Below are 17690 nucleotides of genomic sequence, written 5' to 3' on the forward strand. Positions count from 1 at the left end.
CATCATTTAAGAAAATTGGTTTCAAATTATTGTTGGTTAAAATAAAAGTTTAAATAAATGATTTTTTGACTTGAGGAAGCAGTTTAAGATATAAAAATTTAAAGGCTTAAGCAGGTCGTGAGGGTTTGAAAAAAAAATATCATAAAACTTTAAGGTCTAACTTTAAAGTTTAAGTAAACATGTTTCAGATTTCTTTCTCTTGCTATTCTGCTGTTTCATGGAGACTCCAAAGGGTCATAGTTTTAAAAATGTCTGTCTATTCTACAGGTATGATTGAAAATGTGGCCACATGTATGTTTGGTTTTGAATGTCTGAGTTTGCATGCATGTCCTTCTGTGTTAAGGAATACAAGTTAATACTAGTCATCTGGCTATCCAGATACTAGTTTAAAGCATAAACTGTTCTATTTAAATAAAAACAAACTGAGAGGTATATTTGACTAATATATCTATAGGAGAACAAATTAGCCTGGTCATTATTACCAAACTTAGAGATATTTTCAAGATCAGGCCTAGATTTGTTTGGCTCAGATACATTTAATAGATAATGGTCCTCAAACCTGTCAATGATCTGATGAATATGACATTTAAATTATTTGATTAAAAACTTACTATCGGAAACAGAGACTCCTAGCTCCCCAGCTCCTAGCAATGACTCCCAAGGTCTCCAAAGAAGATATGGAATGACAAGAAGATGCCACCTGAATTGCGAACGACACTGACCACAGGACAAGATGCCCCAATGCAACGCCTGCCTCCAGGACCCAGCCCAGACTATGTACAAGTAGTAGGACACTGTCAGTCTTCTGTGTCCCTATTTCACAGAAAAGGTACTCTGCCTTATGGGCTTGATGGTGGTAGAAGATTGATGTTGTTCTGACTGGTACCTCCAACCCTACAGAGACCTGGGTAGGGATTGATCACTGTAATTTATAGGATTGGAAGCTTCTTGGTCTGCACTCAGATATAGTTTATCCTTCTCAGATTTCTGATAGTACTGATGGCTAGCTCTAACTTTGTCAGCATGGCACCATCAGCCAGATCCTTCTGCAAGGCCATAGCTAGCCTTTTAGCTCACTTTAAAAGAAAATGTTCTAAGATATAAAAAGTTAAATAAATTATAAAGGTTTGGATATGAGTCTAAAATAAGATATGTTTCAGATTACTCTCCTGTTCTATGGTTCAGAGCTTAACATTTAGGAGTCCTGATGAGCTGATAGAGCAATGACCATTTACTGTCCAGTCACAAGCTCAACATTTTGGATTTGTTTTAGATGTCATCTAGATATGTCTAAATGTAAACCTAAAAGTGCTTTTCACCAGGCTTAAAATCTCTGTTCAACTTACACCTGGCTTTCTGGACAGAAGTAAAATGCCCAAATCTGTAGCTCTTGTTGGGACTCAAAGGTATAAGTCTACTTCTGCTGTTTTACAGATACCCATTATCTGCTTTGTCTACAATATGGATTTCAGTACAGATTGGTAATACTAATGTATCTAAAACTTTTATGTCATTTTGTAAGTAGGCCTCAAAGGATCAAAAGAGTCATAAAAACATAGACCCACTCCACAGAGGTCGAAAGAACCCAGATAAGTATTCCTAAAGATGGTATTTTTCCTCTCTCATGGTCTTGGGATTAGTGCTTTTCCTATTACTAAGGGTATGGACCTAAGGGTTCCAAATAAATTCATAAATTTTAACCTCTGTTCCTAGTTCAAATCTGTCTCAACATATTTCTACTTGGCTGGCAGACACCTCCAAGTTTCAGTTGCTGACTCCACTGCTCCAGATGACTGTGGACTCTGGACGTGCTAAAGGCTAATGTGGACCAGCCCAGCTAACATGATTCTTCTCTGTCCCTATGGGGTCAGGCAGCTACATGCTACTGACAAATGCCCCCTGCCCAGTCTTTGACCAGTTTTTCAGCCTTTTGGGGGAGGGGCCCTGATAATGACGCCCCAATGCCAGCTTGAAGCAGTTCCAGAAAGAGAATACATCGTCCCATTTTCCTTGTTCAAAAAAGGCTGAAATGCTGGGTCAAAAGAAAACTCCCTGGCATAGAGACAAGATGGCTAATTATACATGAACTATGCATGGCCATTACAGGCCATGAGTTACTAAAATAGGCCATGAGTTACTAATGCAATACCATAATTTTAAGATTAAAATTTGCCAAAAAGAAAATGGGGGAATGGAAGACTCTAGCCCTTCAGGCTTACACCCCCAAGCCTCAGGAAAAGAGAAAACTTCAAGCACCAGGAAAATAAAAACTAAAAATCTAGTTCCAAGAGCAGCCTGACTTAGCCATTGTTCAATCTCCCCTGCAACCATTTAACAATGTAAAGAGATTTCTGTTAAGAGATGTGCTCAACTGTGTCTGGGATAGTTACAGGTGTTCCAGGAAGGACCACTGTGAACTTTGTGTAAACTACAGTCCCGCCTTGATAACCCACCCCCCTTGAGGTTTCAGGAAAAATGTACCTGTTGACGCAAATTACCCGTCTGTGATCACTCTGTACCCAGACCATGATCTTGTGAAACGAAATTGTATGGGAATTGTAATCTTGTATGTTTTTCCTTTATTAGCCTTTATGGGGCTTCAGTAAGATGTGGCTCTTGCTCTTAGGAGCAGGGTTTGCCCTTCTATATAGAAGCTTTAAAGAATCCCCTTGGCTTTTTACCCTGATCCCCACACTCCTGGCCCCCCTGATTATTTTCCTTCTCCTTCTCATTACCTTTGGTCCCTGGGCCTTTCAGCAGTTGACTCGGTTTATCAAAAATCAGATTGATTTGGCCTTACCACGACACGTCTCAATTCATTATCACAGAGTAGATTCCAAGGAGGCTGGCCAGGAGCCCCATCAAGGATTCAGATTCAGTGTCCTAAAGCCCTAACGTCCCCAAGGTCTTGCTAGAGAGTACTCAATGACGGGAATAGTACAGGGCCCACGCAGGAGACAACAGTGTACAGAGGTCGTTGAGACCGGCTCAACATGGCACCTGCCATGCGTGGGAGTCCCCCTGTATAGCCTAAGACAGAGGCTCTCTCGGACCTCCACAACCCCAATCACATGGACTTGGTCCATTTTTGAGAAAAGACGGGGAACTGTTGGAGACCGACTCTGGACAGCTGTGTCTTGAACCTTGTGTTACCTGCCAGGATTTATCAAGCCTCATGTAAATAAGAGGGTTTTAGTCTAACCTAGGAATGTAGGATTAAATAAACCTCTTTAAATCAGCTAGCTGCAGGGGCCTGGGACCAAAGCGACCTCCTGCTGACCCTCCTTAGGAATTTTCTTTGTCCTCTCCTCACTCCTGCTCCCCCTCCCTACCTGAAGCCCTGTTTATAAGCTCTAACACAAGTCAATAAAGAGAGACCTTGACTCAACTCAGACTGACTCTGTCTTTCTTCACGCGCTTGGTCTCCTTTCCCTCTCGCCCCCCATTGATTCACAGGTAGTCCCTCCTCGAGACCCTCGAATAACCTGGCCTGCTGGACGGGTCACTCATGGAAACTGAATAATGCCCACCTGAAACATCAATGGGTCAAGGAAGAAATAAAGAAAGAAATTAAAGATTTCCTAGAATTCAATGAAAATGAAAGTACAACATACCCAAACTTATGGGACACTATGAAAGCAGTGCTAAGAGGAAAATTCATAGCTCTAAATGCACACATAAAGAAGATGGAGCAATCCCATACCATTGAATTAACTGAAAGCACAACTGAAAGCTCTAGAACAAAAAGAAACAAACTCACCCAGGAGAAATAGACGCCAGGAAATAATCAAATTGAGGGCTGAAATCAACGAAATAGAAACAAGAGAACAATACAGAAATCAATGAAACAAAGAGTTGGTTCTTTGAAAAAATCAACAAGATAGACAAACCCCTAGCCAAATTAACCAAAAGGCAAACAGAGCGCACCCAAATTCACAAAATCAGAAATGAAAAGGGAGACATAACAACAGACAATGAGGAAATCCAGAGAATCATAAGATCATACTTCAAAAACCTGTACTCCACAAAAATGGAAAACCAGGAAGAAATGGACAATTTTCTGGATAAATTTCACATACCAAAATTAAATCAAGACCAGATAAACCATTTAAATAGACCAATAACCCCTAAAGAAATAGAAACAAGCCGGGCGTTGGTGGCGCACGCCTTTAATCCCAGCACTCGGGAGGCAGAGCCAGGCGGATCTCTGTGAGTTCGAGGCCAGCCTGGGCTACCAAGTGAGCTCCAGGAAAGGCGCAAAGCTACACGGAGAAACCCTGTCTCGAAAAACCAAAAAAAAAAAAAAAAAAAAGAAAAAGAAATAGAAACAGTCATCAAATGTCTCCCAACCAAAAAAAGCCCAGGACCAGATGGTTTCAGTGCAGAATTCTACCAGACTTTCAAAGAAGAACTAATACCAATCCTCTTCAAAGTGTTCCACACAATAGAAACAGAAGGAACACTACCAAACTCTTTTTATGAGGCTACAGTTACCCTGATACCCAAACCACACAAAGATGCCACACCAATCTCCCTCATGAACATCGATGCAAACATACTCAACAAAATATTGGCAAACTGAATCCAAGAATATATCAAAACAATTATCCATCATGACCAAGTAGGATTCATCCCAGGGATGCAAGGATGCTTCAACATACGAAAATCAGTCAATGTAATACACCATATAAACAAACTGAAAGAAAAAAAAAACACATGATCATCTCCTTAGATGCTGAAAAAGCCTTTGACAAAATCCAACACCCCTTCATGATAAAGGTCTTAGAAAGATCAGGAATACAAGGAACATTTCTAAACATAATAAAAGCAATTTATAGCAAGCCAACAGCAAACATCAAATTAAATGGAGAGAAGCTCAAAGCAATACCACTAAATTCAGGAACAAGACAAGGCTGTCCACTCTCCCTATATTTATTCAATATAGTACTAGAAGTTCTAGCTAGAGCAATAAGACAACAAAAGGAGATCAAAGGGATACAAATTGGAAAGGAAGAAGTCAAACTTTCACTATTTGCAGATGATATGATAGTATACATAAGTGACCCCAAAAACTCTACCAGGGAACTCCTACAGCTGATAAACTCCTTCAGTAAAGTGGCAAGATATAAGATCAACTCAAAAAAATCAGTAGCCCTCCTATACACAAATGATAAAAGGGCTGAGAAAGAAGTCAGAGAAACATCACCCTTTACAATAGCCACAAATAATATAAAATACCTTGGGATAACACTAACTAAACAAGTGAAGGACCTTTTTGATAAGAATTTTAAATCTCTAAAAAAAGAAATTAAAGAAGATATCAGAAAATGGAAGGATCTCTCATGCTCATGGATAGGTAGGATTAACATAGTAAAAATGGCAATCTTACCAAAAGCAATCTACAGATTCAATGCAATCCCCATCAAAATCCCAACACAATTCTTCACAGACTTGGAAAGAAAAATACTCCACTTCATATGGAAAAACAAAAGACCCAGGATAGCTAAAAGAATCCTATATGATAAAGTAACCTTTGGAGGCATCACCATCCCTGACCTCAAGCTCTACTATAGAGCTATAGTAATAAAATCAGCTTGGTACTGGTATAAAAACTGACATACGGATCAATGGAATTGAATTGAAGACCCTGACATTAATCCATGCACATATGAACACCTGGTTTTTGACAAAGGAGCCAAAACTATACAATGGAAAAAAGAAAGTATCTTCAACAAATGGTGCTGGCATAACTGGATATCAATATGTAAAAGATTACAAATAGATCCATATCTGTCACCATGCCCAAACTCAAGTCCAAGTGGATCAAAGACCTGAACATAAATCCAGTTATACTAAACTTAATAGAAAAGTAAGTAGGAAGCACTCTTGAACGCATTGGCACCGGAGACCATTTCCTAAATAAAACACCAACAGCACAGCCTGCCCCCGACTTCCCTTCTGGAACAGAGGTGAGTACCCGGGTCCAACCCGGACCCCATCCCTGGACACCAGCCACTCCAGGGAGGACCTGCCCAACTTGGCACCAGGTTCTGGCCACCGGACAGCTCCCCTTCTAGCCCCACTGGGAGGGATCCCCTTTTCCAGCCCCCCCCCGGAAGCCCCTGCAATCTCGGCGCCCTGCTCCCACGCCCATCTGCCCAAGACCCCAGCCACTTCCTGAGACTTAGAGACCGGCCCCCAGCTCCCAGCCTGTCCCCGACTGCCATTCTGGACCAGAGCCTGCCCCTGACTTCCCTTCTGGACCAAAGAGTTGGACAAGAGAACTCCCTTTTGGACAAGAGAGAGAGTCTTCCTGAATCTGTCAGCTCTTTGTGAAACAAGTACACTGATAAGACCAAGAAGGAACCACAAGGAGATGGGCAGACTTCAAGGCAGAAGTACATACAGCAAAATGAAGAGAAATACAGCATCACCAGAACCTAGCTCGCCTCCAACATCTAGACCTGAACACCATAAATTGGAAGAAGCAGAAGAAAATAGCCTTATGAGTAACTTCATGAAGAAGGTAGAGGCTTGTGTAGAGGAAAAGACAAGAAAATTGCAAGAACGCTGTAAACAACTAGAGGAAAGGGCAAACAAATTAGAAGAAAACAATAAAGCCCTCCAAGAAAACAATAAAGTCCTGGAAGAAAACAATAAAGCACTGAAAGAAAATCATGAAAAAGCAATGAAACAAACAAAGGAAACAGTCCAAGAACTGAAAAGGGAAATTGAAAAAAATAAAAAAGACACAAACAGAGGGAATGCTGGAAATAGAAAACCTGAGTAAAAGATCAGGAACTTCGGATGCAAGTATAACCAACAGAATGCAAGAGATGGAAGAGAGGATTTCTGGCATTGAAGATACAGTAGAAGAAATAGTTCCATCAGTCAAAGGAAACACTAAAGCCAACAAAGTCATGAACCAAAATGTCCAAGAAATCTGGGACACCATAAAAAGACCAAACCTACGAATTATAGGGATAGAAGAAGGTGAAGAATACCAACTCAAAGGCACAGAAAATATATTCAACAAAATTATAGAAGAAAACTTTCCCAACTTAAAGAAGGAAATGCCTATGAAGATACAAGAAGCCTATAGAACACCAAACAGACTAGACCCCCCAAAAAAGTCCCCTCAACACATAATAATTAAACAACTAAATGTACAGAATAAAGAAAGAATATTAAGAGCAGCCAAGGAAAAAGGCCAAGTGACCTATAAAGGTAAACCCATCAGAATAACACCCGATTTCTCAATGGAGACTTTGAAAGCCAGAAGGACCTGGACAGATGTAATGCAGACACTAAGAGACCATGGATGTCAGCCCAGACTAATATACCCAGCAAAACTTTCAATCATCATAGACGGAAGGAACAAGACATTCGAAGACAAAGCCAGATTTAAACAATACCTATCCACAAAACCAGCCCTACAGAAAGCACTAGAAGGAAAATTCCAACCTAAGGAAGTCAGATACACACTCGAAAACACAGGCAATAGATAAAGCCACAACAGTAAAGCCCAAAGAAGGGAAGTACACACACACTACCACCAAAAATAACAGGGATGAAGAATCACTGGTCATTAATATCCCTTAATATCAACGGACTTAATTCACCTATAAAAAGACATAGACTTACAGAATGGATACGAAAGCAGAACCCAACATTCTGCTGCATAGAAGAAACACATCTCAAATTCAAAGACAGACACTACCTAAGAATAAAAGGCTGGGAAAAGACTTTCCAATCAAATGGTCTTAAGAAACAAGCAGGGGTAGCCATCCTGATATCCAACAAAATAGACTTCAAACTAAAATCAATCAAATGAGATCAAGAAGGACATTACATACTCATCACAGGAAAGATCCACCAAGATGAAGTTTCAATTCTGAACATTTATGCCCCAAACACAAGGGCACCCACATATGTAAAAGAAACATTACTAAAGCTTAAACCACATATAAAACCCCACACATTAATAGTGGGAGATCTCACCACCCCACTTTCACCACTGGACAGATCTCCCAAATCGAAACTTAACAGAGAAATAAAGGACTTATCTGATGTCATGACCCAATTGGACCTAATAGATATCTACAGAACATTCCATCCTAACAAGAAAGAATATACCTTCTTCTCAGCACCCCATGGAACTTTCTCTAAAATCGACCACATACTTGGCCACAAAGCAAATCTCAACAGATACAAAACAATTAGAATAACCTCCTGTGTTCTATCAGACCACCATGGTTTAAAGTTAGATTTCAACAACAACAAAAACTACAGAAAACCTACAATCTCATGGAAACTGAATAATGCTCAACTGAATCACCAATGGGTTAAGGAAGAAATAAAGAAAGAAATTAAAGACTTCCTAGAGATCAATGAAAATGAAGACACCACATACCCAAACTTATGGGACACTATGAAAGCAGTGTTAAGAGGGAAATTCATAGCACTAAATGACCACATAAAGAAGTTGGAGAAATCCCACACTAGTGACTTAACAGCATATCTGAAAGCTCTAGAACAAGTAGAAGCAAAGTCTCCCAGGAAGAATAGACGCCAGGAAATTATCAAAGTGAGAGGTGAAATTAATAAATTAGAAACTAAGAGAATAATACAAAAAATTAATGAAACAAAGAGTTGGTTCTTTGAGAAAATCAACAAGATAGACAAGCCCTTATCCAAACTAACCAAAAGACAGAGAGAGAGAATCCAAATCAACAAAATCAGAAATGAAAAGGGGGACATAACAACAGACATTGAGGAAATCCAGAGAATTATAAGGTCATATTTCGAAAACCTCTACTCCACAAAACTGGAAAACCTAAAAGAAATGGACATTTTTCTGGATAAGTACCACATACCTAAATTAAATCAAGACCAGATAAACTATTTAAATAGCTCGATAACCTAAAGGAAATAGAAACAGTCATTAAAAGTCTCCCAACCAAAAAAAGCTCAGGACCAGATGGTTTCAGCGCAGAATTCTACCAGATCTTCAAAGAAGAGTTAATTCCAATACTCTCTAAATTGTTCCACATAATAGAAACAGAAGGAACATTACCAAACTCCTTCTATGAGGCTACAATTACACTGATTCCTAAACCAAACAAGGATACAACAAAGAAAGAGAACTACAGACCGATCTCCCTCATGAACATTGATGCAAAAATACTCAATAAAATATTGGCAAACAGACTCCAAGAACACATCAGAACAATTATCCACCATGATCAAGTAGGCTTCATCCCAGGGATGCAAGGGTGGTTCAACATACGAAAGTCCATCAATGTAATACACCATATAAACAAACTCAAAGAAAAAAACCACATGATCATCTCACTAGATGCAGAAAAGGCATTTGACAAAATCCAACACCCCTTCATGATAAAAGTCTTGGAGCGATCAGGAATACGGGGAACATACCTAAACATAATAAAGGCAATATATAGCAAACCAACAGCCAACATCAAATTAAATGGAGAGAAACTCAAAGCAATTCCACTAAAATCAGGAACGAGGCAAGGCTGTCCACTCTCCCCATACTTATTCAATATAGTACTTGAAGTTCTAGCCAGAGCAATAAGACAACATAAGGAGATTAAGGGGATACAAATTGGAAAGGAAGAAGTCAAGCTTTCCCTATTTGCAGATGACATGATAGTATACTTGAGTGACCCCAAAGATTCCACCCAGGAATTGATAAAGCTTATAAACACCTTCAGCAACTTAGCAGGATACAAGATCAACTCAAAAAAATCAGTAGCCCTCCTATATACAATGGACAAGAAGCTGAGAAGGCAATTAGAGATACATCACCCTTTACAATAGCCACAAATGACATAAAATACCTTGGGGTAACACTAACCAAGCAAGTGAAGGACCTATATGACAAGAACTTTAAGTCCCTGAAAAAAGAAATTGAAGAAGATGTCAGAAAATGGAAAGATCTCCCATGCTCATGGATAGGCAGGGTTAACATAGTAAAAATGGCAATCTTACCAAAAGCAATCTACAGATTCAATGCAATCCCCCTCAAAATACCAACACAATTCTTCACAGACCTGGAAAGAATAATACTCAACTTCATATGGAAAAACAAAAACCCAGGATAGCTAAAAGAAACCTGTACAATAAAACAACTTCTGGAGGCATCACAATCCCTGACTTCAAGCTCTACTATAGAGCTACAGTAATAAAAACAGCTTGGTATTGGCATAAAAACCGACATGTGGACCAATGGAATCGAATTGAAGACCCTGACATTAACCCACACACCTATGGACATATAATTTTTGACAAAGAAGCCAAAAGTGTACAATGGAAAAAAGAAAGCATCTTCAACAAATGGTGCTGGCATAACTGGATATCAACATGTAGAAGGCTGCAAATAGATCCATATCTGTCACCGTGCACAAAACTTAAGTCCAAGTGGATAAAAGACCTCAACATTAATCCAGCTACTCTAAACCTGCTAGAAGAGAAAGTAGGAAGTAGTCTTGAACGCATTGGCATAGGAGATCACTTCCTAAATATAACACCAGTAGCGCAGACACTGAGACAAACAATCAATCAATGGGACCTCTTGAAACTGAGAAGCTTTTATAGAGCAAAGGATACGGTCAACAAGGCAAAGCGACAGCCTACAGAATGGGAAAAGATCTTCACCAACCCCACATCTGACAGAGGACTGATATCCAGAATATATAAGGAACTCAAGAAATTAGACATCAAAACAACCAACAGTCCAATTGAGAAATGGGCTTCAGAACTAAACAGAGAATTCTCAACAGAGGAAACCCAAATGGCTGAAAGACATTTAAGAAATTGCTCAACATCCCTAATCATCAGGGAAATGCAAATCAAAACAACTCTGAGATACCACCTTAAGCCTGTCAGAGTGGCTAAGATCAAAAACACTGAAGACACTTTATGCTGGAGAGGTTGTGGAACTAGGGGAACTCTCCTCCACTGCTGGTGGGAATGCAAGCTTGTACAACCACTTTGGAAATCAATATGGCGCTTTCTTAGAAAATTGGGAATCAATCTCCCCCAAGATCCAGCTATACCACTTTTGGGCATATACCCAAGAAATGCTCAATCATACCACAAGAGCACTTGCTCAGCTATGTTCATATCAGCATTGTTTTTAATAGCCAAAACCTGGAAACAACCTAGATGCCCTTCAACTGAAGAATGGATAAATTGTGGCACATATACACAATGGAATACTACTCAGCAGATTAAAACAATGACATCATACGGTTTGCAGACAAATGGATCGATCTAGAAAAAATCATCCTGAGTGAGGTGACCCAGACTCAGAACGACAAATATGGTATGTACTCACTCATAGGAAGATGCTAGATGTGGAACAAGGATGACTGGACTGCTACTCACATCACCAGTGAGGCTACCTGGAAAACGAGACCCAAAAAAAAACACGGAGAAATGGATGAGATCTACATGAACAACCTGGTCATGAGTGGGAACAATGAAGGGCAACGGTCGAGGGAAAGAGAGTGGGAGATCCTAGCTGGATCAAGAAAAGAGAGGGAGAACAAGAAATAGGAGAACATGTTAAATGAAGACCACATGAGAACGGGAGGAAGCAGAGAGCTAGGGAGGCCCACGGAGATCCACAAAGATACCCCCACAAAAGACTGCTGGCAATGGTCGAGAGACGGCAGGAACTGACCTACTCTGGTGATGGGATGGCCAGACACCCTGATAGTTGTGCCATAAACCCCATCCAAGGAAGGTCTGAGGAATCTGGATGCAGACATCCACGGCTGGGCCCCTGGTAGAGCACTGGGATTCTAATTAGTGAGAAAGAAGAGGGTTTATATGAGCGAGAATTGTTGAAGCCAAGGTTGGATAAAGCACAGGGACAAATAACCAAATGAATGGAAGCACAGGATCTATGAACCAAGGGCTGAGGGGCCCCCAACTGGATCAGGCCCCCTGAACGGGTGAGACAGTCATTTGGCTTGATCTGTTTGGGAGGCAGCTGTGTGTTGGTGCCAGGTCCTGGGCTCGTTGCATGAGTTGGCTGTTTGAATCCTGGGACCTATGCAGGGATGCTTGGCTCGGTCTGGGAGGGGGGGACTGGACCTGGCTGGACTGAGTCTACCAGGTCGATCCTGGTCCTCGGGGGAGACCTTGATCTGGAGGAGGTGGGAATGGGGGGTGGGGTGGGGGGAGGGGGAAGGGGGCGAGAGTGGGAGAACAGGGGACTCTGTGGCTATTATGTTGAACTAAATGATGTTGTAAAATAAATTTACCAAAATAGAAAAAAGAAAAAAAACGAAAAAAAAAAACGAAAAAAAAAAAAAACACCAACAGCACAGACCCTGAGCACAACAATTAATAAATGGGACCTCTGAAAACTGAGAAGCTTTTGCAGGGCAAAAGACACAGTCAATAAGACAAAAAGACAGCCAACAGAATGGGAAAAGATCTTCACCAACCCCACATCTGACAGAGGATTGATCTCCAGAGTATATAAAGAACTCAAGAAACTAGACATCAAAATACTGAACAGTCCAATTAAAAAATGGGCTAAAGAGCTAAACAGAGAATTCACAAAACAAGAACTACAAATGGCTGAAAGACATTTAAAGAAATGCTCAACATCCTTAATCATCAGAGAAATGCAAATCAAAACGACTCTGAGATACCACCTTACACCTGTCAGAATGGCTACGATCAAAAACACCAATGACAGTCAATGTTGGAGAGGATGTGGAGCAAAGGGAACACTCCTCCACTGTTGGTGGGAATGTAAACTTGTACAACCACTGTGGAAATCAGTATGGCGGTTTCTCAGAAAATTAGGAATCGAACTACCTCAAGACCCAGCCATCCCACTCTTGGGCATATACCCAAGGAATGCTGATTCATACCATAAAGATACATGCTCAGCTATGTTCATAGCAGCACTATTTGTAATAGCCAGAACCTGGAAACAACCTAGATGCCCGTCAACGGAGGACTAGATGAAAAAAATGTGGTACCTATACACAATGGAGTACTACTCAGCAGAGAAAAACAATGAAAGCATGAAATTTGCAGGCAAATGGATGGAACTAGAAAAAATCATCCTGAGTGAGGTAACCCAAACCCAGAAAGACAGTCATGGTATGTACTCACTCATAAGTGGATTCTAGATATAAAATAAAGAACAATCAGATCACAACCCATAGAACCATGGAGGATATATATATATATATATATATATATATATATATATATATATATATATATATATATATATATATATAGCATGGAGGTCTGTGGCTTATAATAAATTTCGGTTTTACTCAATTATTGAAAAAAAATAGTCAAATGAATGGAAACACATGAACTATGAACCAAAGGCTGAGGGGCCCCTAGCTGGATCAGGCCCTCTGAATAGGTGAGACAGGTGATTGGCTTGATCAGTTTGGGAGGCAACTAGGCAGTGGGACCGAGTCCTGTGCTCATTGCATGAGTTGGCTGTTTGAAACCTGGAGCTTATGCAGGGACACTTGGCTCAGTCTGGGAGGAGGGGACTGGACCTGCCTGGACTGAGTCTACCAGGTTGATCACAGTCCTCGGGAGAGGATTTGCCCTGGAGGAGGTGGGAATGGGGGGTGGGCTGGGGGTAAGGGGAGGATTGGGAGGGGGGATAATAGGGGAACCTGTGGCTGATATGTATAACTGAATGATATTGTAAAATAAAATAAAATTAAATTAAATATAAAATTAAAAAAATAATGATGTTTTATTTCTTGACTACATTACATGTTAACATTCACCTTCTCAATGAAAGATATATTTTGATAAGAAGGATAAGAGGCACACCTATGATTGGAGGCAGTATGATTTTGTTTTGCCATGCTAAGGTTTGTTTGTAAGCTTTTATAACCAGTCCCAGGAATGGTTACTGGGAAATAAAGAGAGGTGTCAAATATGGCCTCTGTGATCTATAAAAATACTATTACAGCAAAATATTAGCAAATACTAATCAAGAGATAGATGAAATGATCAATACCCAAGCAAGGGACCATGACTGGTAGAGTGCACTACTTTATTAAATCTGACTACTACTCACAGTCATGAACACTATGCTAGACCTTACTTTGGGAGGCCTATATCAAAGGATTTTGAAGAGCTCTCACTGAGGCTAATTTATTTCAGCAGACATCAGGTAAACATTCCATCATTGAGATTTTAAGAAAAAAAAGTAAGAAAACTTTTCCTGATAGAAGGAGCCTTAACTCTTCCTTTCTGGACATGAGAAAACAGTAGCTGACATTCTGCTCAGCAGGGACTTGACTCCTTGCACATTTTCCCTTGTTCTGACCCACTGGCATAATAACCCTGCTCCTCTGATCAGCACTATCATCTTTGTCTACACAGGGGACAACACCACCTCAACAGGATTTGGGAAAGCTCTGACAGTCTGGAGGGGTCAGGAATACCCTGAACACCCTGCATATCTACAGTTGCTGGTCTATAACCAGGAACAGTGATTTTTCATTTGATGTCTTTCTTCCACAAGACTTAGTAACAGGTCAAATGATTTTTACCTGGAAAGCACTGTGGTGTAATTTTTAGTTCTGCTAGTATCAGGTCTCTTGACTAGCTGTGTAAATAACTAGTGGTTTACAGAAAATGGCTACAAAACAAGCAAGAGAAATAGAAATCAGAGTTATTTGGTTTGTAGGAAGGCACCAAATGGCTGAAATGTCTATTGAGGTTGATCAATGTTGCTAGCTCATTTAAATTTTTTTCTTTCATGTTACCTATAACCATGAAGCATAACAATGATGCTGGGGAAGTGTGAGTGTTAATTTTTAATTACTCCTATATTTACACAAACTAAAGTCACCTGGGAAGAGAGAGCCTCAATGAGGAATTGTTTAGATTAAGTTGACTTTGAGCACATCTGTTGGAGATTTATAGACTGTTAATCAGATGGAGGTCTCACCCTAAAGTATGCAGAACCACTTAATTGCTGGGACCTAAACAGTGTAACAGTGAAGAAGCTAAAGCATATGCAGAGGCAAGCAGGCAGCATGGCTGCATTTGTATCTCTCTGCTCTTGACTGTGGATGTGATGTGACTGAGTTCCTGCCTTGATATCCCCCAAAATGGACTATTACCTGGACCTGTGGGCTAAAATCAATTCTTGCCCTGCTGTGCTAGGGAAATTAATGTAAAGAAGATGCTAAGAAAACACCCTGTGACACAGGGGTTTGCACAAGTCAGTGAGATGTGAAAGTAATTCATGACATGCTCAACAGCAGCATATCTGTCCAAGAGCAGGAGATCCTGTCCCCCCCCCCTGAAACCAACATGTGTTTCCCTATCACAGATTTATAAAGAGACACCCATTGACTCAAACACCATCACCTTGTCAACCAATAGCTCTGGGTAGTGTCTTGCCCTCTCAAGTGCTGTTCTAAATTTTTTTTTTATCTTTTTTTTTTACTTGCTTGTTTGTTTATTATATATACAGCATGTATAACTACAGGCCAGAAGAGGGCACCAGATCCTATTACAGATGGTTGTGAGCTGTCATGTGGTTGCTGGGAATTGAACTCAGGACCTCTGGAAGATCAGTCAGTGCTCTTAACCTCTGAGCCATCTCTCCAGCCCCTAATTTTTTTATTGAGACAGAGTTTCTTCGTGTAGCTTTGTGCCTTTCCTAGAACTCGCTTTGGAGACCAGACTGGCCTCAAACTCACAGAGATCAGCCTGCCCCTGCCTCCCGAGTGCTGGGATTAAAGACATGTGCCACCACTGATCGGCCTAAATTCTTTTCATCTATAAAATAATACATTAACTTCAATGTAATGTATTGTTCTATGGGTTTCTCCTGACTATTAAAATTTGGGGATATGGGGGAATGGATCTGAAATCATAGTCCTAGAGATGAATCTCAACCTTATTCTATGTCCTTCTTTGGAGGTCTGGAGAAGCTCCTTAAAGGTCAGGTCAGGGAAGTACCTCAACTGCCAGGTATGCGGAGTGTTAGTAATGAGTGGCAATGTGTCCACTAATTACCTTAGGCCAGAGATTAACCCCAGGGCTGATGCACACACATCCCTGTGAAGAACTCTTGGTTGCCCTCTAATTCTGTGCTTCTTCAGCAAGATTTCTGGAAACAGATCTTTGACAAACTTCCTTCTTCAGAAATTAATAGAACTACTTATAAGGGAAAAGTCATTTTGATTTTGTCCTTCTCCTTCTAGAACATGTGACAGCCCCTTCTGAGCAACTTCAAAGGGAAATAGAAGGAGGCTAAGGTCTCAGATCAGGAACTGCAATAACCATAATTACAGGGACAGAGTGCAGATCTGAGGAACAGAGTGCAAAAGCCAGAAGTTCAAGGAGGAGACAGCAGGGACACTCATGAAATGCTCTGTTATGTGGTTGCTATTTTAGCCTCTCTGTATATGAATTTCTTCCACCTAGAGAAAGGAGGGTGGAGATGGACCATAGAGATAGGTGCTGCAACCAGGAACAACTTGTAAAATAATGTCCTTCATCATTGGGAATTTTAATGGTCACAGAAACTGGTCTTCTTAAACTATACCCCACAAACTGCTAAAGGATTTTGTTTTTGCTTTTTATTCTTTTTTCCAGCTCCCTTTATTCTCTTTCTTTTACCAGCTTATGGTTATTGATTTTGTTATGTGGATTAATTCACACTTAACAAGGGCAGGACCCACAGAAGATTCATTCACATGCTCTTTGAAATGTTGCATGTATTAAATATGCAACACACAATAATTCAAAGTCTTGGAATGAAATCCTTCTTGAACAATTTAACCACAGCAGCCATAGTTTACTATTTTGTTACAATATAAAAAATAGGTAGAACATATACAAATAATGGCATTTTGATGTGATAAGGTAAAGTTTCTGCAAGGGTACACACCATGAATTCAAGCTCTCCTCCTTCCTCTGCTCTATGCCTTCCACTCTTAGCTCAGTCAGGACAAGTCTATCATCAGGAACAAACTCCCAGAAGAACCCCTCATTAAATATACACTTATGAATCAGTCACTTCCACATCAAGAACACAGGGTTCCAAAGGACAGCACTCACAGGAATCAGTCACCAGCTCTCCTCCAGTGGGAATTCAGCCCTCAGGGAGGGAACTGAGCCTCACCAACCATTACAGGATTTTCACATGCTACCATGTAACTTCCTAAACTGGGCCATTACTTCCTAAGGCAAAATGGGTATGGCATTGTGCATATTTCACAGGTAATCTGGACCAGAAAGGATACTGAGCTCCAGTAAGCAAGAAGGAAAAAAACACAGAGAGAAAGACACTTGTGATACTGAAATGGACAGGCAGGATCAAAACTTAGGCTTTGTATTCCTAGTGTAGAATCTCTTCTTACTGATTTCAACTTCTGGTGAGGAGTTTGAAAAGAGGATGGCCCACATCATTCCAAGGTGTTCTACCATCTCCTTATGACACTGGACATCATGTCCCACTGAGGACAACCAGGACAGGGAAGGAATGGCTTCTGCTATTGTTATCTTGTTATTGTTCCCTGAGAGACTCAGGACAGAGGCAGTAGGCACAAATTCATGTCTAGTCACTGGTCCCTTCCCCTGTGGGCTAAGAGAGAAGGTGTCACCCTGGACATTCAGGTAGAGTAGTGGCCACTACC

General features: G+C 40.5%; 1 protein-coding gene across 1 annotated transcript in view; it reads right to left on the reverse strand.

The window, feature by feature from the left end:
* LOC121826654 (disks large homolog 5-like) overlaps positions 1-17690 on the reverse strand; it is a 42707-nt gene that overhangs the window by 15391 nt on the left and 9626 nt on the right. Inside the window, exons 6-7 of the mRNA XM_076544227.1 lie at positions 11711-11831; positions 11363-11429 (exon numbers count right to left, since the gene is read on the reverse strand). Coding sequence (XP_076400342.1) covers positions 11363-11429; positions 11711-11831 — 188 coding nt within the window. The remainder of the gene's footprint in view (positions 1-11362; positions 11430-11710; positions 11832-17690) is intronic.

This window comes from Peromyscus maniculatus, chromosome 9 (assembly GCF_049852395.1).
Source record: "Peromyscus maniculatus bairdii isolate BWxNUB_F1_BW_parent chromosome 9, HU_Pman_BW_mat_3.1, whole genome shotgun sequence".
NCBI classification, from domain to species: Eukaryota; Metazoa; Chordata; class Mammalia; order Rodentia; family Cricetidae; genus Peromyscus; species Peromyscus maniculatus.